The sequence below is a fragment of the Acanthaster planci genome, linkage group LG13, assembly GCF_054643075.1.
Source record: "Acanthaster planci isolate LZ-2023a linkage group LG13, COTS_SCS, whole genome shotgun sequence".
NCBI lineage: Eukaryota > Metazoa > Echinodermata > Asteroidea > Valvatida > Acanthasteridae > Acanthaster > Acanthaster planci.
In genome coordinates this window covers 4672800-4694667 of record NC_141789.1, presented here as the reverse complement: position 1 = coordinate 4694667, position 21868 = coordinate 4672800, and the positions used below count along the sequence as shown (strand labels likewise).

Here is a 21868-nt window from a genome sequence, read left to right as displayed (position 1 = left end):
CGTAGGTGGGTAAGAAATTAAACAACTCAGCAGCAAAGGTGAACTGAAAACTGAGCATTTATTCCTCCATGGTCAAAACTTCACAAGTAGATGATTACAGACGGACTCGTTGACAAGACGTTTTGCCAATTTACACATTAAAAAATGTACACTTCCTTGCATAGATATTTCTTGCAGTGACAGGTGCCAGCTATTGCACAAAGATGTGGGTGGAAGCAAGGTGGGGTGGAGGAAATAATCACAGCACCATTCAGAGACAGCCTCAAGCATCCTGTACAAATATGCAGAGCCTCCTCACACATTTGTTGAGATTTGAAAAATGAATGGTATCCAAAACAGAGTAACCTCTTGATTCAGATCACCACAACAAAGTCCAAAATGCTGGCGACGCGACACTCAGTCTGCCTGTTGCCATGACGGGGTCAGTTTCGTTTTTCTCAGGAAACATCGTACACTTCCTGGACTTCCGCATCTACCAGACTGTAGTGTAGGAGGAGTAACCCGTCTTGGAACTGTGAAGAGGGGGAAAAGATACATGTACATGTATTTTGCATGTTGGGAGATGAATTTTGTCCCCAGATTCAAATGCATAAAATCAATCAATCAATCAATCAATCAATCAATCAAATCAAAAGACAGAACACATAACTTGAGCGAAATTGGGAGCTCGAAATGTGCCCAGGTCCAGCCGTACTTCTTGGCATTTCTCAACCATGAGCAACAATGTAGGGGAGGGCTAAATTACGTGATACAAAGGATATCTCTCAAAAACACGTTTTAAGCATGCTTGAATTATGGGGGGATGGCTTTCATGGGTGGGGCTTGAACTCATGACCTCTTGGTTACCAGTGCAAGCATCTTGAAACTCGACCACTGAGCTCCAAAATAAGGAGTGTGACTCGGGTTCAAATCCCTCCTGAGTTTGTAACTTCTCACAAGCCCTACTTGCTTGTAACATAACAGCTGTGGAGGGCATACCCAGTGGTAAAAATTGCCGATGACCCTTGGGCAAACATTGCATCAACTGAAACTGTCCTCGTCATACCGAATTACAAAATACATTTTTATTCTAGCTAACAATCTACTATGGCTGTATTTATTATCATAGTTTCCCACGGTAGCCAGAGGGATTTGTCTGAAACCAGCAAAATCTCCAAAAAAAGAAAAAGTTTGGGGTACATTCCCTGAATTTGAAAAGTGACAAACCTGGTCATCCGTCACCTGCTCACTGAGCATTCTGAGTGTCAGGTCTGGTTCCATGATATCCATACCACAAACAATGTCAACCTGGGAAGCACAGTTCAGCTGCACGTTAAAACAGATTTACACCACAAAGCCCAAAAGGTGCACAGAATCATATTAGCAACCCAAGGACGTGTTCAGGTTTGGACTAAATTTCTCCCTTGTCAAATTCTTTTGATGGGATGGTGAGACAAACTGTATTTAAACTTGAATCTAGAATAGATGAGGGCTGCCAAAAAATAAGACCCAAATAAACAGCAAAGAAGAGTGAGCTAGGTTGAAGTTTTAACGGACGTTAGGTTAGCAAAGAATCGGCACGGGCTGGATCTGTAACAGTAAACTGATTGTCAAGGTTAATGCTCCAGTCCCAGATTCGGGTCGATTGTTTATTGAATCGAAACACTGCTCACTGCAAGCACGAGTAAAAACCAGTTTGGCAAACTCTGATTCAACTTATGTTAATAGGATACTAGCTTTTGCCCTTACTCTGATATGTACATGTATATACACGCTGTATTCTCAGTGCAGTTCCAGAGTTGCGGAAAACAATCACAAGCCTGCTAGGGAGGGATTCAAACTCACGACTTCCTGCTTACTTGGGCAAACGTCTTCACCACCTGGCCATTAAGTTTGACAGTATCAGGTGGCAAACTTGGATCCAATGTATTCTCATTGTAGGCCAAGTGTTATAAGAGTGTTTTTTTTTCAACCTTTGCATCACACTGAGAATACACCTGTTGGTTACTGTGCAAAACCTGGAACAAAATTAACATCCAAAATGCAAAGCCAAATATCCATGAAATGTGTGCTGAGCAACAACAGTTGGACTAATCTGGTTGACTACAGCTATTTGGCACAAGCCCACTGAGGTTTGTCACATGGCTGGTTTTCAATAGCCACACATATCAACACTTGCAGTGACTGCGTGCTGCTGCTGTGATGTGAGATATGACCTTTTGAAAACCTGAAGGACACACAGGCAGCCTGTGTGTTCCAAATGTTATATTCTACATCACAACAGTCGACAAATGCTTTGTTATATCTCTGTCCTGATGTTTTTCAATTGTTTTTCTGAGGGAAATTGAGGGCAACAGAGGAATCTTTGAACATTAGCAATAAGCAGTGCCTGTATTATCATGTACACTGCAGGGGCATGTGTGTGCATGCCTGTGTGTGATATCAAAGAATGCTGGCCGTTATGATGTCTAACAGTGAGTGTGATATGCGGTTATGTGGCCCTGTCAAACTATTGTTTTGGGCCAATGAAAAAACTCAAATTCAAGACTATTGACAATGACTATTGACTATATCCGAAGACAATGACAGAACTTTGATGCTTGTGTGCAGACATAAGGCATGTCACGACCTAGCCTCAAACCAACCAGTGGCCCTCACGTGAACTTAACTTGGGTTCAAAAATGAGACCAGGAGGCAATGAGCGATTTGCTTGAGACAAAAGGGGAACAACATGGCATTTTTCGTTTCTTCATTAAAAATTGGGGAGCAAAAGCTGCAGGCCATTTTCAAGTTCACAATATCACGCAGACAGAGCTCTTTTCCACAAAGCTTACAGGGCTCAAAATATCCACTGGACTAGTGGACTGAGGCCAGTGATTTTAATGTTGGTCTGACAGCAGTGCAGTGTTTTGTCTAAAATCTACAAATTACTTCAAAATTTTGGTAAAAAAGAAGCTGTGTGAACTTAACTTTCTTCGCTTGTCCAATGTGTATTTGGACGCACACTGGACAGACGTGTCTTACCAGAGCTTCAACATAGTACATTGTGTACAACTACAACAAAACAGCTCCTTTATAATCACTTTTCTTGCTCTTGTAAAAATGTGTTCTGGTCCGGTGAATTCCTTGAGGTACCGGCCCTGTTGTCCAACTTTTTTTTTCTTTGTCTTTTTTTTCAAGAAATTCAACCCTACCTCGTAGTTATCGCCGAGTTGCAGTTTCCGCATGAGGAACCGCTGAATGTGCCTGATGGACGCATCCAGGGACACTCGCACAAACTTTTTGGGAATTTGCTTAGGGTAGGAGAGACACCAGAAAAAAATCAATCCATGCGAGGCCAACAATGCCACATAAAAATCAACAGAACATTCAAATAATAGGCAAACTGGGTTTTAAAATATTGCTCGTTAACACCTCTTGGTGGTTCTTCATCCCATGCCTTGAGAGGTTCAGTGTCTCCCTTTCGTCCTTTACATTGTTTACCAGCTCAAGTACCCCTCTACCAATGTTTGAAGACCCTTCCTGTCTTGTTCATATACAAACCCCACAGGCTACCACACACTGTGTCCCAACCATTCAAAGACAGAGCTGGAATAGGTTGTTTTGATGTTTGACAATCACTCTCCCCCACCGTTAATTTTCATACATCAAAGTGATTTGAAAGGGGACATTTTGGCTGCAAAAAACTCTGTAGCTGCAGACACAGAAAGTTGTGGAATTTGCATTGCTCACGCGAATATCGGTATCATTTTCCACATAGCTCATAATGCTGCAGTCTAATAGGTTTTGGAATGGCAGGTCACAGAACTCCAGTACTTTCCATTACTGCAGTGCCTGATCCCTTCCTATGCTTTGAAATGTTTTAACTTGCTAGGGATTCAAACAACCTGCATAAAAGGCAGATTCTTCCAAAAGGGACTGTGGTGTTTATTACATTTATTTGGATACAAGTGTTCCACCGTGCATTCCTCTTGAATAGGGGTAACATCAAATGGGCTCTAATTTTGGTCAAAGTGGACAGGGCCTTCCTGTAGTCATCAAAAGCCCTAGGATCATTTGTTTGTATTTAACGCCTCCACTACCAATCAATCTATTTACAATTTTTCTGCTAATAATGCCACCGATTCCTCAAATCTGTTCCTGCAACACTGCAGTAAATGAAAGACAGAATACTTACTCCGTTCTTCTTGAAGCTGTTACATGCCCTACAAAAACAACAAGAAGGCCAAAATTAGGAAATTACTCATGGTCTTTTTAGTATGCCTCAGTTGGTTTCAGAGTTTGAGCTCCAAGCTTATCAACCCCTAAGAGTGTGTGAAAAGATATATCAGACTTCAGATCTTCTGTGCAGGCTACGATGGAAGCACTGAAGCAACCTTACCCCCCCCCAAAGCATTTTCACCAACATACTTCCCAAATCTGATGCAATTAATTAGCCTATGGTAAAAAAGTAACTTTTTTTATCCTTTCAACACTGGGACATCAAGCCCCATGCAAAGAAATGGCACGTGGCTTCGACAACCTTGAATTCACTGCAAGACTGAAAAATTAAGCACTGGCTTTTGGGGAGAGAATTTGGGGACATGCAGCTAGCAGAAACTGAACTTTTGGCCGATTGAACAAACTGAGAAAATGGCTGCATTCTTTATATGAGAATACTCCCGTGTCAATCAAACACCTGGGCAAAGGCACAGAGTAAAATTAATGACATGCTGCAAATAATTTCTCAATGTCCTTCAAAAGTTTCAATGAAAAGTTAGGGTGCCAGCTGGGTTCTATAAATTCAGGGTCCAAAAGTGTAGGATTTGTGTGTCCCGGTTACACCCACCCACGCAATTTGGAACTATTGTTGGAATTTACTTATAACTATTTAAGTTTACTTGGCAGTTAATTTGCATGAGTAAATCACTCTTGGAAATTACAAAAACGTGATCTGAACTTCAATTTAATATTGCGTCAGACGTGACAGGGACACCACAAAAACAACTGAACCCCAAGTTTATGTAACAATCCATCTAAAAGCCACCAGTGTCACCAAATGGCAAATATTAACAACCTTTGCCTATAATCCGGAGCAACTAGCGAGAAAAAACCTGTCTTTCTGCATAAAAAGCAGTAGTGGCTGCAAACACGTGCATGTAGCTTGAAGTTTGGCTACTGTGTATTATCTGCCAACTGGAAGCCACAAACTTTAGGCCTGTTTGTTTGAAGTGGATCTAGATCTCAATCGGAGGTCCCAAAGCTGGTTTACTCCATCCATTCTGCGGGTTTCTGGCACCAGTGAACCAGATCAGATCACTAATCGCAATCCAGATGGATCTGCTCAAAACAAACAGGCCTTCTGTGTTCTAGTAACGGATTGCAGACTTTTTGTCACAATGACTACCTACCCTATAAACTCCAGTAGAATGGATATGTGTGTGTCTGTAATATGACAGACCGACGACGGCGGAGTTAGCGAGGGAGGGGGTGATGGACTAGGAGTACGGGAGTCCCCTGAATATTAGACACACAATAAATTTCAAACAGTTTTGCATTAACTTGACTGCAAAATGGCGTCAAAAGTACATTAACTTTGTACTTTTTTCAGTGAAAGAACTATATGGAATTCCTGGTGACTCTGTGGAACCATGCTTGAAGTTTCATTTTTCACAAAGACGACGTGTTAATGGCCATTAGAGGGTCCGGTGTGGCCTACATACAGGAGCCAAGGCCCTTTCCCATATCTCAAGCTCCTTAATCAGCTAACAAACACAAGTCCAAACCAAACGAAAACACTCGAAACTTTGCCTCAAATTGAGCAATTAGACCTTTCGGTCACAGAAAATGGAGCAGCATTGAATTTTGAGGGTCTTAACCGGAGAGAGACTAAATTTGTCACACTGAAGCGAGACGACAGAGGTAATGAAGATAAAAACGAGAGATTTGAATATACCTGAGGATCCATCAGTGGTACCAGCTCATTTCAGTCCTGCGTGTAAGCGGCCAGTACCACCACCAATTCATTACTGATAAGAATGTATCCCAATATGGGATGTTCAGCTCAGCAGTCTCATTTCACACACTGTGAGTACATTCGTAAGCAGCAAGTCTAAACTCTGAACACCTCTACTAAATGTTTTCCCGAGTGTCCATTGGACAGATTGACAGTTTTCCTCAACTTTTCTTCAGCTGAATTACCTTTCTGAGGTGCTGTGATTCCCCTTCTCTTGTAGAACAGTTTCTGGTTCTCTGTTTCATCTGCACAAAGTATAAAAAGGCAACAAGAAAAACAATTACAATTTACAAGCAGCAAGTTCTTTTTGATGTAACTAAAGGAGGAAAATTTGAGTTACCGTCCACTACTATCCAAACATCATCATCTCAGGTACCTGATGCAGCGCTGTACAGGGCGACCAAAACAGTCACATTTGCGCCTGAAAAATGATTATAATGCGATCAAATGTTTAAGTCTTACCGCCAATGGCGACCGTGATTTGTGCCCGTTAGTCGCCCACCTTGTCAGTCATATTTCACAAACGATCGCTGCCCAGTATTCTTCTATGTGCACCGAGCACTGTGTCTCTATGATCACGCGGTCCTTTCTCCGTTTTACACAGCATATGCCCACATTAACTGCAACATAGCTTACATGTAGGAACACACATGTACGTACAGGTACTACATACCCAAGTCGACTGGTTTGTGGTCGCACGCTGTATAGAGTGTGTATGGGGAGCTGAGACGCAGTCTATGCCTAGACTGTGCAGTCTATGCACTCCACGATTCCAGTGCAGTAAACTTCTTTCAGTCCCAAATGTATTTGAAATTTGAAAGCAAAGCTTCACTTGGTCCGGTCCAGTCCCAGGTACGAAATAAGAGAACAAACATGCCTTGTCTTTTCTTTCAGCTTTTTTTTTTCATATAATTGCCATTTTTTATTTATTCCGTAAGAAAAAGTCCAATGCCTTTCTGTCCTGCGGATAATTGACAGAATAATGTTTCTCTGTGTTTTGTACATGTAACTTGTGTATTTTGCAAATATGTGTACAGTACAGTATGTACAAAAATCGACCCGGCGCCCAACTTTTCTTCCCTAGGAGCTAGTTGCTCCTCATTTCAATATTCTCCGTACAGCACTGACCTGAGGCGACATACGGAAGGAGTTTGTTGAGGATATCTTGCTTCGTTCTGTCAAGTCTGTAAAATAAAGAATGATTTTCTTCACTCAGTACCCGTCCTTGATATTTAGAAGAAAGCAAGTAACTCAATAAGCCAGTCAGTAAAGGCTAAGTCAAGGCATCTTGCAAAACTTGTACAAGTACTAGGATGAGGGGTTCCTGTTGTTACCAATCAGCTTGAGAGCACTTGAGCTTTGCACATTTTTGAACAGTACCCTACGGCAGCAACAGTGGATCACAGACGTGCAATGATAAAAGCAGACAGCTATCCTTCAGAATCTTCTTTTAGGTCGGCTAAAATTTAGCAGGAATGAAGCACATACAGCCCAGCCACTGCCACTTTACATGGGACCCGATGATGCGAGAAAGTTTCAAAGTACACTCAAAAAACCTGCCACAGCATTCTAGCTCGTTTGTGAAATTTAGCAAGTAACTTCCTGGCCAAAAAAAAAGACTCATGTATTGTGTTGATGAACCCAGCAGTCTGGGAAAATACAGTGTCTAACCTGTGTGAAACTATGTGGAAGTTAGCATAGTTGTTACTGCTACTTCATATACAAACAGAGAAACATCCAATATTTCTGTATACATCAAGTATTTATCAAATGAAACTGCTTCTAATAAGGGGTAAAATATGGGGGAAATCAACAACACACCCACCAGGGAGGCAACAACACACCCACCAGGGAGGCTGTAACAATGACTATGACACTACTGTGATATTTTGTTGGCTAACAAGGTGTACCTTAAATAAGTCTGTTAATCTTGCACTTGGCTTTTCGTACAAAGTGCAAAATACGTGTACATGTAATAGCACAACCCAAGCGATTGAGCCTCTAAAACTCCCGAAATTTGGAAAACCCTGAGATTTCACACCTCGTTCTTGTTTTCTTTATTTTCATAAGGTCAATCAACAAAATTATGAACAGTTTACACTTGGACACCACAGCTCTCCAAACTAATGTTCCTGAGGGACACAGACAAGATTTGAAGAGTGGGGATCCCCTTATAAAAGCCAAGATGGTGACTATACACAGATGCAGCAAATACCTTCACACAATTTCCATGAAATGTACTAAGCAAACTAGTGAATGTTTTACAATCCCCAGATGACTCACACGTACATATGTACGGAAAACGAAATTGAACACAGCCTATTTCCCACTGAGGGCATTACTTCTGGGAGCAGAAATTCTCCGCTGGAAATGTGCCAAGTTCCTCCTGCGTTTCCAACTGGGCTCATCTTGGGCGAACATACCCGCATATGTATTCATGTTTTCACTTGGACACACATGGCGTCTCTACACTTTTTCCCATCAGAAACAGCCGTTTCTCCCTGCTTGTAGCAGCACAAGCCTGAGGTGGGACTCTAAAATGGGAGACTCTCCCTACCCCAATTACCTGATGCAACTGAATGGGTTGGTTTCGTGAATGAGCGTATCGCAGGTGGGACATCGCTTGCTGGTGTACAGGTACTGCACGAGGCAACTCTTACAAACTGCAATGAACACAACAAAGACCAAATTACGTTGCATAGTTACAGCAGCATGCTACACTGCATGTGCTTCTGTCTGCTACGTACAATGGTCCAACTGAAAAAATTTAATTTACTGTAAGGTTTACTGTGAAGAAAAAGGTTAAAACATTTGCATAATTGGTATTAACTTTCCTAAAAAAATCTCTTTACAGTGATGTATAAGCAATTAATATAAAAACTACATGTAACTTGCATGTACAACCAAAACCATATGCTTTCATTTTCCTGTAATCAATGGTATTACACTTCTAGCAAGCTTACTTCTATTAAGCCGCATCAAATTTGAATTATTCTGCCCTGAATTCCTGCAACAGTTTCAAGGTTTGATCTCAAAAACGAACATTACATATTACAGCATGCTTCTTCCAATCTTTCAAGTTCACTGATCACGTACATCAGAATTAGAGACCAGCAGCTCAACCCAGCCACAAGGTTTTCGTATTGTATTGTGGGATACTCCCCGTTGTAAACGGCTCGATGGGTGGGTTATTTGGGCCAAGCCAAAGTGTGAGAAGCCATGCGAGTGTAGCGCAGGGGGAAGTAATTAGAACATACTGTACAAGTGTGATGGTGGATCCATGGTGCTGTAGCACCTGCCCACTGGGCCAAAGGGTTTATCAACATTGCCGTTTGCCACAATCGCAGCATTTTGTGACGCTAAACAGGCAAGTCCAAACTCCAAAGTTTGAGAGGATAAAGGCTGAAGCAATACATCTTATTCACGGGCACGCCATTTTTTATAGTATTCACTGAATGAATCACATTCAATGTTATCTGGTAAATGGCGTGACACCAGACTATTTTGAAACTTCACTTTCAGTTGTTTCAAACGTGGCTTAAAATATTCAGATATTTACCATAAAGGAAAGAGTTCCATATACGGACAACACTAATTTTCCCTTTAAATGTTGTAACAACCATCAGAAAATGATAACGTCATAAACAGTGAAATTGAACTGAGAAAATTCTGAAGCATTTACTCAGAAAACACTTTTCTGACAAGTCTCATAGGTTTCTGCGCAGGGGCATCAAGTGTTGTCCATATATGAAACTCTTTCCTTCCTAAATTTTAACTTATTCAACAAAACTGGCACTTCTTTGTGAAGAACATTTATTTTGTTGTTATTTTCACTCTAGGGTTCTAAATATGAAAAGTTAATTTCACTTTCAATTCAAGATGGCCGACACATGAATGCAATCTATCATTTTTTACATACATGTCCATCTACTTTTCCTTGACCTGTTCAAAGAAAACTGGGACTTATATCCTCTATTGGAAACAAATCTGTGATGACCCAGATTCCCATGGTACAAATAGCTGTTTAAGAATTGACAAACTTAACCTCTGGGTTAAAGGTACAGATGTTTCAAATGACTTTTGTTGAAGTTAACTTACAGGTGTGCAGGCATTCAATAATTGTAGTTGCATCCACCAAGTATCCGCCACACAAATGACAAGTGATGTACGGGTTGACTGATGTAAGTCTTATCACAAGCTAGAGAGAAGTACACAAAAAAAACCACAAATGACCTTAGCGAAACATGTTGTCTTCAGAACCTAAAACTAGCTACTGCACAGTAATAACATGTCCTGAAAATTTGAATTTAGAAGGGAAATCATAGAATCATTTATTTAGAAAACACTTGCCTTAGAATTTTCAGACCAGAATAGGGTTAGTGCACCACCTGTGCAGCTGTGTACAGAGTGTCATGTGATCTATAGTATGGAACTCTTCCCTCGGCATCCAACGTAATATGCAATCACAGAACTTCATTTCAAATATGGAAAGTGGGTGTGCTTCACAAGCTTCAAAAACAAAAATCAACTTATGGAAAAGTCTGCTTGTCTAGCTTTTTAAATTGAACACCAAATTCTCAACACATGTTTAACCAGATACATGTCTGGCAGTAGGAACTAGGATAAGGCAATTACATTGTCATTCATGTCACTACCAAAGAGGTTACGCCAATGGCCTACATGTACTTCCAGATCTGTAAGGTTTACACAAACCTAACAGATACACTATAGCCATGTGCAAACTCCCATAAAGACATTTTGGCTGTTTTGATTGTGCCAACTTACAATTCCATCTCAGCCATTTGTGCACCAAAATTTCATACATGCCTTCTTGGTGAAGTCAGATGGGAGATTTCTTCACTTTATATCCTCATTAAAATGGTGAAATTCTAGGGCATTTTGCCCATCCACACTACAGAAAATCAGCAAAAATTATCTTGTATACGTTGAGTCTTGTAACTGGGTTTACATCCCTACAACAATATCTGAAACTCCTGTTTCGAGCAACGCTTAGAACTGGGCAACTTTATTATTAAAACTCTGAAAAATGTTTTGGCCTAAGTATTTTCAGCGGCTCGTTTTGATGATGTGGCTTTCCACTATCTGATTTAGGCCAACATTTGAAACTCGGTTTCTTGGGGCTAGAATATTGTAAGGGTCTACCAAAAGTTTCACGTTGGGAGCCACAAGTATCATTTCTAAATATTCAGGTTTTCATCATCCGTTGATCCCACTCAAGCAAGTTGATAAAGGAGTTGGGAAGAGTCGTGACAAACAAAAAGAGATGAGTTTTAGAAATTTGGTAGGCTACATCCACAGCATAACCACAATGAGTGAGAATTATGTTTCACATGCACCTGGTAGATGACATCAATCATGCCTGAACACTTTATATGGAACTATGTAAGGCATTGTTCACATTCCATGCTTTTTTTTAATTGACATTTTTTCTACAGATTCCACAAATAGTTGGTTGCACAAAAACGTGTAGCCTGTGATGGAAGGGTAAGTTGGCACAATCAAAGTAGCTAAAATGTGTTTATGGGAGTTTGTACGTGGTTATCTCTAAGGTTTGTATAAACCTTACAGTTCTGGAAGTACCATGGCCATGATGGCCAGCCATGCATCCATCTCTGCAGCCTTCCTTGTAGAAGTACATAACAGACTGTGCATACGTGTGTTCGATCTCGGCAATTTCGGCAAATCTTTTGTTGAGTGAAAATTGTCATGACTCACTGGTTTAGGTCTGCCTCGTAATTCCTTGTATCTCCAAGAATTTCCTTGCGACCCTGACTGCCGTGACATAGCTAACGTCCAAAAACAACTGCTTCAACTCCAACACTTCTTCTCAGGCAACAAACGCCTTAGCTGGGCTGGATGGGTTTAGGTGAAGCGCGGGCCGAACGAACTGGGACGATGTGTCTGAAACCTGTTTCTTTTTCCTTTTCGAAGCGTTGACAATTTAACAGTTAACCAGACTAAATACTTGGCCGCATAGATGTGTACGTACGTTTACACGTACATGTACAGGTACATGTGCCCTACATGTACACATTCATGTTATCATGCAGCGCAGGGCCAGGGACCGGCTGGGCGCGGCGCCTTTATCTGCATGATATAATTATGCAATTTGCGGGTGATGCAATCTACGGTGTAGTACACATGTACCATGGAGGAAGGTAATCTTCAAAGCTAGCCTAGGCTTCACCAGCGCTTTGTTTCAGCCGGCCTCCGTGTGGCATGTGTGCTTTCTTAGCACGTCGATTCGATAGTCTCAACGTGGAACTTCACTGGAAGGTTATTCTATATTTTATTTCATAGGCCTACATGTATAGGCCTGTTTAGTAAGTATACATGTACTTACTGCTCCACCATGTCCACGGCGGTTGTCTATCGCCAGAGCCTGTGCGGTCCTTCGTTAGCCAGCCGCGTACCGTAGGAGCGCGATACGCGCGACAGTTTCGGGGGCACGCCTGCGCATGCTGATATAATGTCCTGTCATTTTAAAAATGTTGAAAAACATTAATCTTGAAATCTGATGAGTGAGAAGTACAAACATTAGTATCTGAATAAACCTTTTGTGAGTTAAATTTGAATAATTAGGCTAGGCCTAGGTCTGATCCATGTAAACTGATATTAAAGTGATAAACATGTACATGTAGGTCTAGGCCTAAACATGATACTTTGAATTCCCCAGACTGAAGACTCCATTACTGTACCTTGTGATTTGGGGCAACCTCTTGCACAGAGACAACCACCGCTGGAATGGACTGGTTCCATTGCACCCTTCTTATCCACTGAAAACAGTGTACTGGTGCAAAAAGGCATCTCTTACGGTAGTCCTATTCCTAACTAGGCAAAAGCTTGCCCTGAATCACGAGTTATAGCAACAATGTCTTCAGTAGGGACAATTCAAATGGTTATGTTCACGTGAATTTAAAGAACTCAGTGTACCAGTTTTTGTTCAAATTTAACTTGCAAAAAGCTCATTGGCCAAGCATCCAGGCAGAGCAAACATCACACAAACAGGGGACTGTGTACATGTATTTGGAGACCACATTCCAATAGGGGGACCTTCAGTTTAACTTTTGGACTCACCTTAGTAGATTACCATGACATCATGCTCAACAACTGTAGAGTTCATGTTGTAAAAAGGATGCAGAGTTTTGAGGTTTGAAGGAAATTATGAGAGGAAACTTTGTGTTTTTACACATGACATGGGTGGAGTCAAATTTGCATGGCAGGTTCATCAGTAAGAAAGTCACATTTTCTCAAAATTTACAATTCGAAATTTCAAAATAAAATGCGACAGATCAAGCATTGCACATGGCCTATCACCATCATTCAGTCTTGTGGCACAGAGTGGGTCAATTACCGGTACCTTTTCTTTCCAATGCACAGTTGTGGAAGTATTTTTTGAAAACGGATAGTCCAAATTTTCCTGCTAGATCAACCGATAGGCATAGGTACATGTAATCGATGGGCAGATTTACTTTTCCTACTAATAATTGAGTGAAATCCGTGCTATCTGCTAACAGATGCAGCTTGTCATCATTGTCATTTTCTGTCTTCTCTACACAGTGATCAGTGCCAAGGTTTCCCCAAAATGGCTCACGTTCACCACGTTCAAATCTTGGTCCAAAATGGCACCAAGTATCTGCAGAAGTTCACGCAAAATGCCAACTTCCAGCTGTTTGCCTCACGTAAGAGCGCCAACCTCAGGCAGTGGGCTGTAAGGAGTGGGTCGATTGTGTTCATCATCACCGACAAAGTCAAAAGAGATGCTCTGATGGGAGATTCCTCAGCAGTGAGAGATAGCAACGCACACCTGAAAAGTAAGCGTCGAAAAACTGAAGTGAGATGTCAACCAGTTCCGGAAACGTTGGAGCCGGTTCACTTGCAGGCCTTACCAGATCATTGTTTTCTGGAACCGTCTGAATTTTCAAAATTGTACAACTTACCCTGTGGTACAGATTGTCAATCAAGGCAACACAGAGACACAGTTTTCAATATTGCATTTGAAGTGAGGGATGTCGGAGAAGCGTTGACCAGAGCTGCTACCAATGGAGCAAAGATACTGTGTCAGACTGCAGTTGTTAGCGACACAACGAACAACGGGCACGTGACCATCGCTGCTGTTCAATCCTGTGTCGGCAATGTTGTCCACACGTTAGTCGACAGCTCTCACTACCACGGCGTGTTTCTGCCTGGGTTTGTTTCGACCAGGGATCATTCAGTAGAGAGTAGATCTGACATACCGCTCGCAAATGGAGAACTCCCAGCATGCCTTACAAGCCACATTGATCACGTGACCTTTGCCTGTCCAGTCGGTTCATCCTCAGAAGTTCTCGGGTGGTACGAGAGATGTTTTGGAATGAAGCGATTTCTTCTTACAAGGTTGGTTATCTCCCATAAAAATTATTTCTACATTTACATTGTAAAATCATTGGATTTTGTTCATTAATTTTCAAGTAGATAAAAGCAGGGAAAGTTGAGTCTTATATGTCATCAAAATGTGCATTTTGATAAAGCTCACATCGAAAAGCTTATTTTAAGATTTCTTATTTTTTGTGGGTCATCTCAGTGAAGAAAGCGAATCTGAAGGCTTCATTGTTCGTGGCAAAAATGTGGGACTCCGCCTGAAAGCCATGGAGTACTGGCACTGTGCAGAAACCGGCCTGACGCTGCCAGCCAAACAGGAAAAGGAGGACGCCAGTTGGCCACGCCCACCCATTGCCAAGTTTGTCATTGCAGAGGCATTGCCACACCAAGGTACAGTGTGTTTAAATAGATTTGGTAGGTCATTCGAAAAGCCACTCAACCAATGAGCCAATTTGAAATGTCAAAAAAGCAAAATCATTCAAGGGCAATGCACTTACATGTAATGTGATGTCAGCTGTAGCATGTTAAGTGTGTACAGAAGTGGTTATTGATGTTCGAATGACCAGTAACATGCTTCATTTTGTGTAAGCGATGTTGAAATTTTTAACTGACAAAATTTTATGACTGTGAGCTGCTAAAGCAAACCACCTTGTCCTTGTTATTTGAGGTTTTACCTCAGGGAAAGGGAAGCATTGAGCATGTGTGCCAGCATTTGAAAAGGAGCATCCAAATATGCCTGACATTGAAACAGGGTGTAAAAGTTGAGGCTTGAAGCTTTTATGTACATTTTTAAGGTGAAATAAAGTGTACAAAACAGGTCACTGGATGTCTCAAGGACACCAGACACGTCACAGGCCCAAAATCTGTCGGGTCAATGCAGCGATGTGGCTAGGATTTTCTCAGGGGGGGGGGGGAATGGAGGGGACCCTGACCTCTTTCATGCAAGAGGGTGTTCTTTTTCATGAGGTTGAAGGGGATTAATATCTGCTGTTAAGTATACTTCCGTCCTTTCATGTTTCATTACTTAACAAGACATACTTGGTGCAGACAAGAAGTACAACTCCAGATCACTGCGATACAAGCGGGATCTCCTAATGGTTGCTTCTGTACATATTTTATTGGGCATACAGGAACAACGACAACATATCTGGAAACACAGACACAGAAAGGAGGCTTGATTAAGAATCTAACTCAGATCGTTTCAAAGTTTCAAACCATTCACTTTCTCTAGTGTCAAAAATTGACACAAATTTACATTCCGCTGGAATATATCAACTACATTCACCACAACTGAACTAGTCGCTAAACCAGATATCACTGTAATTAGAATGAAGCTAAAACTGGAATGAGTGGGCTGGTCATGAATAAACAAGCAGAAGGCAGAGTGAAAATCAAACCATTGACATGTGAGAAAATAAAGCCTAATTCATGTCATCAAATGTACACACCAGGAGTATATTCTACGGGTGAGCCAAAGAAATTATCTAGTAAGTTACAAGCAAATCTATTTGTATTTCTACGTTAGCAATCACTAGTGCAATCTTGTTGTAAAATTTGTTCTGTGTAATTCCAATCTCAGATGAAATTATTCATTTACATTGTTCTATTTACCTGAAGGTTTCCTTTTCCCAGACTTGTACTGTTACACAGGATACAACAGAATGATTAAAAAATACCAACAAAGAATTTCATTGTTTATTAAGTTACACACGGCGCAGTTACACGCAACGCTTATGAGCTGTTATACAGCAGTCCAGGTGTTACTCAATCCAATGCTTTTAAAAAGGCAGGTTCTTCACAAATGAAAGATGACAAGTTTTCTCTGGAGGGAGGACACCCTCCCCCGCCCCTGACTACATGTATCTGCTGGCCCTGTATAAGTATACTAGTATACCTAAACTCAACCCTGCAAAATGGGACACAAGTCCTTATTTTTGAGTTATGCAATCCCCAGGCCCCAACCAAGTGGAGAGATTCCTGCAGGAACATGGGGGCGCCGGTATCCAGCACATCGGTCTCCACACACACGATATCCTCCAGGCAGTCAGCACTCTGCGCAAGGCCGGTCTCAATTTCATTGATCCACCCCCAGCCTACTACACACAGGTGGGAGATTGTTCCCTGCTTAAAAAAGAAAGGCCCCCTTGTGTTCATGCATTAAACCAATAGACAAATCTGAGCTCAGCAAATGTTAAAACAATGCCCATGTAGTGATGCTACAGACTTTCAAAGATTATGCTGTGTACTTATAATGTATGCTGTATAGATACATAGTGTATCACCCCAAGGAAGGTAATTTCTCCGTTAAAGTCTTCCTAAAAAGCCACTGTTAGAGGCAAGACCTCTTATTCTTCTTATTAAAAAGACCATCTCAAAACCAATGCAGGACCTCCAGTCTGAATTCAAGTCATAGGGAGAGGGCTGAAATCGTGTTCACTGTGCCCCAGTGACGAGCAGGGAAAAAACTACCGGCATTGCCCTGTTATGCTGTCTTCACCCATCCTTAGAGCAGTGACCTCACACAGATAAGGACCCACCTCTTCCCTGTTACAGGTTGGTAAACTGACTGAAATCTCTCGCATCCGAGATGACCTAGGCCTCCTCCAGAGACTGGGTATCCTCCTGGATGAGGAGACATGTCACGGTGACAGCGATGACAAAGAAGGAAACCAAGATGGGGACAAGATGCATCTTGGAAAAACTCGGAGCAAGTAAGAAGCAGAATCGTCTTGTATCTCAACTCAAACAGAGCCACATAGCACATTCTGGCAGAGTCAGGAAGTCACTGGCCATTGAAATAATGCATGCAGCCCTTTGAATATTCCAATAGAATTTATAATGATTTCTTGGTACACGTATGTCATCTTCATATTAAAGCTTGGTGTTTTATAAAGGTAAAGAATCCACACTCAAGGATTTTAGCGTCATGTGGGATAACTATTACGTATCAGGGTCTTCCTCAATCAGGTTGGGTTTGTTTGAGCTGGCACACCTGCAAAATGAATTACACAAACTGGTTGATCACCCCACCATAATATTATGAGCAATCTATCCTCAAACTGTGAAGTTTGAAGCCATTACTCAGGCACCCGATTTATATTGGTCTCTACAGACAGTCCTTTGGAGTACATATAATGGTAAGGGGGCTAGACACTAGTTGACCCTGGAGATACTTTGTTTGCCTGCATTATGAACAGTGTACGTATTGGTTTTAACTGTACACTTATATCTGTTATTGTTAGTAGCTCTTTTAAGAACTCTGGGGGCTTATTGTTTTTTGTGGGTCAGGTACCTGATGCAAACGTTCACCAAGCCCATCTTTGAACAGGACACATTCTTTCTAGAGATCATCCAAAGACACGGTGCAACGGGATTTGGAGCGGGCAACATCAGGGCGTTGTGGAGGGCAGTGCAGTCTTACATGTCTTATGACGACCTTTGACCCTTGTGTTGAGCAGAGGTTATGCTCAGATCACTTTGGGAGGAAATTGGATCCTTCCGTTGTTACTCTTATCAAGGTCCACTGAAGAAATTTATTCTTGGCACAGTATGGTAGTGATTTCTGGATATAATTCGTCGGTATCACCATGAAGTGACGTATCGTGGAGAAAGTCTTTGGATGGCATCTCACTTTGTGGTGCACCAAAACTATCCGATACATCACTTCCTGGTGAAACTGACAAATTTATTTTTGATCTTTTTCTTGTGTTAGTCACATTTTTTGAAAGAGGATATCATTGGAGTATTTGTAACTTACCTCAAGCTCAAACTATGGATCAAAGAATTGAAGGTTTGAAGCTGCGATTTGATATGAGACAATTTTCTCTACCAACCTCATGTTTTGATACGCACATAATGTTTGTACGTGTACATTCCCCAGTTGAAAAGTGTGCTATTCTTGGTTTTTTTCGGGTGGGGTGGTTTAGGGCAGTACAGGGAGTAACAGGCTGGGTGGTTTAGGGCAGTACAGGGAGTAACAGGCGGGGTGGTTTAGGGCAGTGCAGGGAGTAACAGGCGGGGTGGTTTAGGGCAGTACAGGGAGTAACAGGCGGGGTGGTTTAGGGCAGTACAGGGAGTAACAGGCAGGGTGGTTTGGGGCAGTGCAGGGAGTAACAGGCTGGGTGGTTTAGGGCAGTATAGGGAGTAACAGGCTGGGTGGTTTAGGGCAGTACAGGGAGTAACAGGCGGGGTGGTTTAGGGCAGTGCAGGGAGTAACAGGCAGGGTGGTTTAGGGCAGTACAGGGAGTAACAGGCTGGGTGGTTTAGGGCAGTACAGGGAGTAACAGGCTGGGTGGTTTAGGGCAGTACAGGGAGTAACAGGCTGGGTGGTTTAGGGCAGTACAGGGAGTAACAGGCGGGGTGGTTTAGGGCAGTACAGGGAGTAACAGGCTGGGTGGTTTAGGGCAGTACAGGGAGTAACAGGCTGGGTGGTTTAGGGCAGTACAGGGAGTAACAGGCTGGGTGGTTTAGGGCAGTACAGGGAGTAACAGGCTGGGTGGTTTAGGGCAGTGCAGGGAGTAACAGGCAGGGTGGTTTAGGGCAGTACAGGGAGTAACAGGCTGGGTGGTTTAGGGCAGTACAGGGAGTAACAGGCTGGGTGGTTTAGGGCAGTACAGGGAGTAACAGGCTGGGTGGTTTAGGGCAGTGCAGGGAGTAACAGGCTGGGTGGTTTAGGGCAGTACAGGGAGTAACAGGCTGGGTGGTTTAGGGCAGTACAGGGAGTAACAGGCGGGGTGGTTTAGGGCAGTACAGGGAGTAACAGGCTGGGTGGTTTAGGGCAGTACAGGGAGTAACAGGCTGGGTGGTTTAGGGCAGTACAGGGAGTAACAGGCTGGGTGGTTTAGGGCAGTCCAGGGAGTAACAGGCGGGGTGGTTTAGGGCAGTACAGGGAGTAACAGGCTGGGTGGTTTAGGGCAGTACAGGGAGTAACAGGCTGGGTGGTTTGGGGCAGTACAGGGAGTAACAGGCAGGGTGGTTTAGGGCAGTACAGGGAGTAACAGGCGGGGTGGTTCAGGGCAGTGCAGGGAGTAACAGGCTGGGTGGTTTGGGGCAGTACAGGGAGTAACAGGCGGGGTGGTTTAGGGCAGTACAGGGAGTAACAGGCTGGGTGGTTTAGGGCAGTACAGGGAGTAACAGGCGGGGTGGTTTAGGGCAGTGCAGGGAGTAACAGGCGGGGTGGTTTAGGGCAGTGCAGGGAGTAAGAGGCGGGGTGGGTTAGGGCAGTGCAGGGAGTAGCAGGGTGGGTGGTTTAGGGCAGTACAGGGAGTAACAGGCTGGGTGGTTTAGGGCAGTACAGGGAGTAACAGGCGGGGTGGTTTAGGGCAGTACAGGGAGTAACAGGCGGGGTGGTTTAGGGTAGTACAGGGAGTAACAGGCGGAGTGGTTTAGGGCAGTACAGGGAGTAACAGGCGGGTGGTTTGGGTGGGTACATTGGCTTGGGTTGGTTGAGGCAGTACATTGCAGGGAGTAACTGGTTTAATTAGTTTTTGCATTGTAATCATTTATTTTGTTAAGCTGAGGCAACAGCAGGGTTAAAACTTTTTGTTTACAAAATGTCCAAATGTGGACTGCGGTATCCATCATTTAGCTGAAATAGAAAGACATGTAACCAACAACTCCAGGCATGTGGTTACAACAAAAAGGCCCCCAATTATGGTGCAAGCATCAAACCAGTTACTGCACAGAATAATCAGACCCTTTTGATTTGTCCTGGTCAGTGGCTGGCACTTTACCTCAGCCATTTCTTGGGTTTCATGAGAGTTTATATTCCAAGACTCGTCTGTAACTGTGTCACTCTGCAAATCATGTTTCCATCGAAGGACTGTAAGCTTTTTATCAAGCATTATTTGTTAGAAATGTGCACAGAGGTGTGCAATGAAGAATAGTGATTGTTATGTCAAGCCTATGTATTTACTTGCCATTGGCTCATATGGCATTACGACTTTTCCTTCAAAGATTCTGTTGAATTTATCAGTTGTGTTTTGTGTAACAGAGATGTCCTGCAATACGGGCGATTCACAGTAGTGTGCCTCCAAGAGTTTGCAATGCCATTGATCATTGACTCTTGGAGGCGTACTATTGTGAATTGACCATTTTGCAGAAATTTTATGAACTGAAATGACATACATTTTTTTTTAATGAAATCGGAACCGTTCAAAAATGGGTGGAACATTGCAATGTAGGTTTTCTCAGTGAAATTCTGCAGTAGAGCAGCCAATTTCATTTAAATGCATTCATTTGAGCAATTTTGCCTCCCCAGTTCTTACTGCTTCTTTAATTCACAATACGGGCGTTGAAGTTCCTTTTGCAATGGGTTCAATTCTAGCATTTTATCTTTTCATTTAGCAAAGCTGAAAGATTTTTGCTGATTTTTTTGTGTGTGTTTTGACTTTCGAAAGGAGGCAATCAATTTTGGTGGTGCTGCTGCTTTTCAACTACTGATGGTTTTAGGATTTTTTATTTTCTTGTGAACATTGACCTCATATTTTGAAGTACATTAGGCTTTTTTTTTAATTTCCAAGACTTGTTTCTTTCAATTTGTCATACAAAATGAAATAACCTACACTTGCTCATCATGTAACTTTTCTTAAACCTTGTAAATTTGGATACCTTCAGTCATTCATTCATTGGACAGCTGTTGATGAAATAAACCAATATATATAATTCAGAGATAGCATGTTAACTATTTGAATAAAGTGACCTCTTAAAGAAAGAAAATCTGGGGTTTTTTATTTTTACAGTGACTTAAAGGTATAGTGGTAACATGTAAGCAGTATCCAAAAAAAAAAAGAATTGTGTGCCGGTTCTTTTTTTTTTTCGTTTTGTTATCTAAATCTCAAATTCCAAAACTTTTCCCAAAACCTTTAATGATCATTGGTCAGTTTAAGTGTAAAAAATATTGTTCTGCCATATACAATTCCTCCAGTACTGCATCCAGCGCTTGAGTCCAGGTGGGGCGAACAGGATTTTTTTTAACATTAGAAGACCCCCCCCCATCTAATGGTAGGTGCTTTTACTTTCCTTAACCACTTGATGCTGGATGACGTGTAAACACACAATTTTCCTTTTGTTTGTTACACAGAGGACGTGCACGCTCGTTTAAGACTTTTTCATTTCCGTGGTTGACATATTAATGTGTTGTGTTGAGTCATAAATCGCAATTTTGAAGAATTTGCAGGAAAAACACCACCCCCGGCAGTTTTTGTGGGTAAGAAAATCCAATGTTAACTGGTTAAATGTCAGTACTTTCTGTGGACCTGTAACATGATGACATCACATTGGTAGTGAGGTGGGATGAGGTCCATCACGTACCCATGGCAATGCACACATGTAAGAAGGCATTGCGTCATGATGTCTTAGGTCTATTCCATATGGAAGTGACAACATGTCCCCCGAAGGCAACTATACTCTCCCCCATGCCTCTGAATCTAATTCACGGAGTGCAAATGCAGCAGTGTGGGACCTTGGTAGGGGAGTCATACCATTGGTACAGCGCTTGGCATGCAGCTTTAG

At 42.3% G+C, this 21868-nt stretch overlaps 2 protein-coding genes across 5 annotated transcripts; one reads left to right on the top strand and one right to left on the bottom strand.

Moving 5' to 3' along the window:
- Positions 1-39: 39 nt before the first annotated feature.
- On the bottom strand, positions 40-11980 carry pcgf6 (polycomb group ring finger 6). The gene is made up of 10 exons (XM_022238631.2): positions 11711-11980; positions 10073-10172; positions 8541-8637; positions 7103-7158; positions 6160-6219; positions 5370-5475; positions 4157-4184; positions 3174-3272; positions 1207-1287; positions 40-512 (listed from the first exon to the last, which is right to left on the bottom strand). The coding sequence occupies exons 1-10, from the start codon at positions 11777-11779 to the stop codon at positions 438-440; spliced, it is 771 nt and encodes a 256-aa protein (XP_022094323.1). The 5' UTR covers positions 11780-11980; the 3' UTR covers positions 40-437.
- A 34-nt stretch (positions 11981-12014) lies between these two features.
- LOC110981235 (4-hydroxyphenylpyruvate dioxygenase-like protein) lies at positions 12015-19575 on the top strand. 4 transcript variants are annotated; one of them, XM_022238625.2, is made up of 6 exons: positions 12015-12153; positions 13556-14371; positions 14559-14746; positions 16311-16462; positions 16910-17067; positions 17645-19575. In XM_022238625.2, the coding sequence occupies exons 1-6, from the start codon at positions 12020-12022 to the stop codon at positions 17796-17798; spliced, it is 1602 nt and encodes a 533-aa protein (XP_022094317.2). In that variant the 5' UTR covers positions 12015-12019; the 3' UTR covers positions 17799-19575. The 4 variants fall into 4 exon arrangements, with proteins under 4 accessions (XP_022094317.2, XP_022094318.2, XP_022094319.2 ...); XM_022238626.2 differs by having other exon boundaries at positions 12055-12318; XM_022238627.2 differs by having other exon boundaries at positions 12078-12271.
- The last annotated feature ends 2293 nt before the right edge of the window (positions 19576-21868 follow it).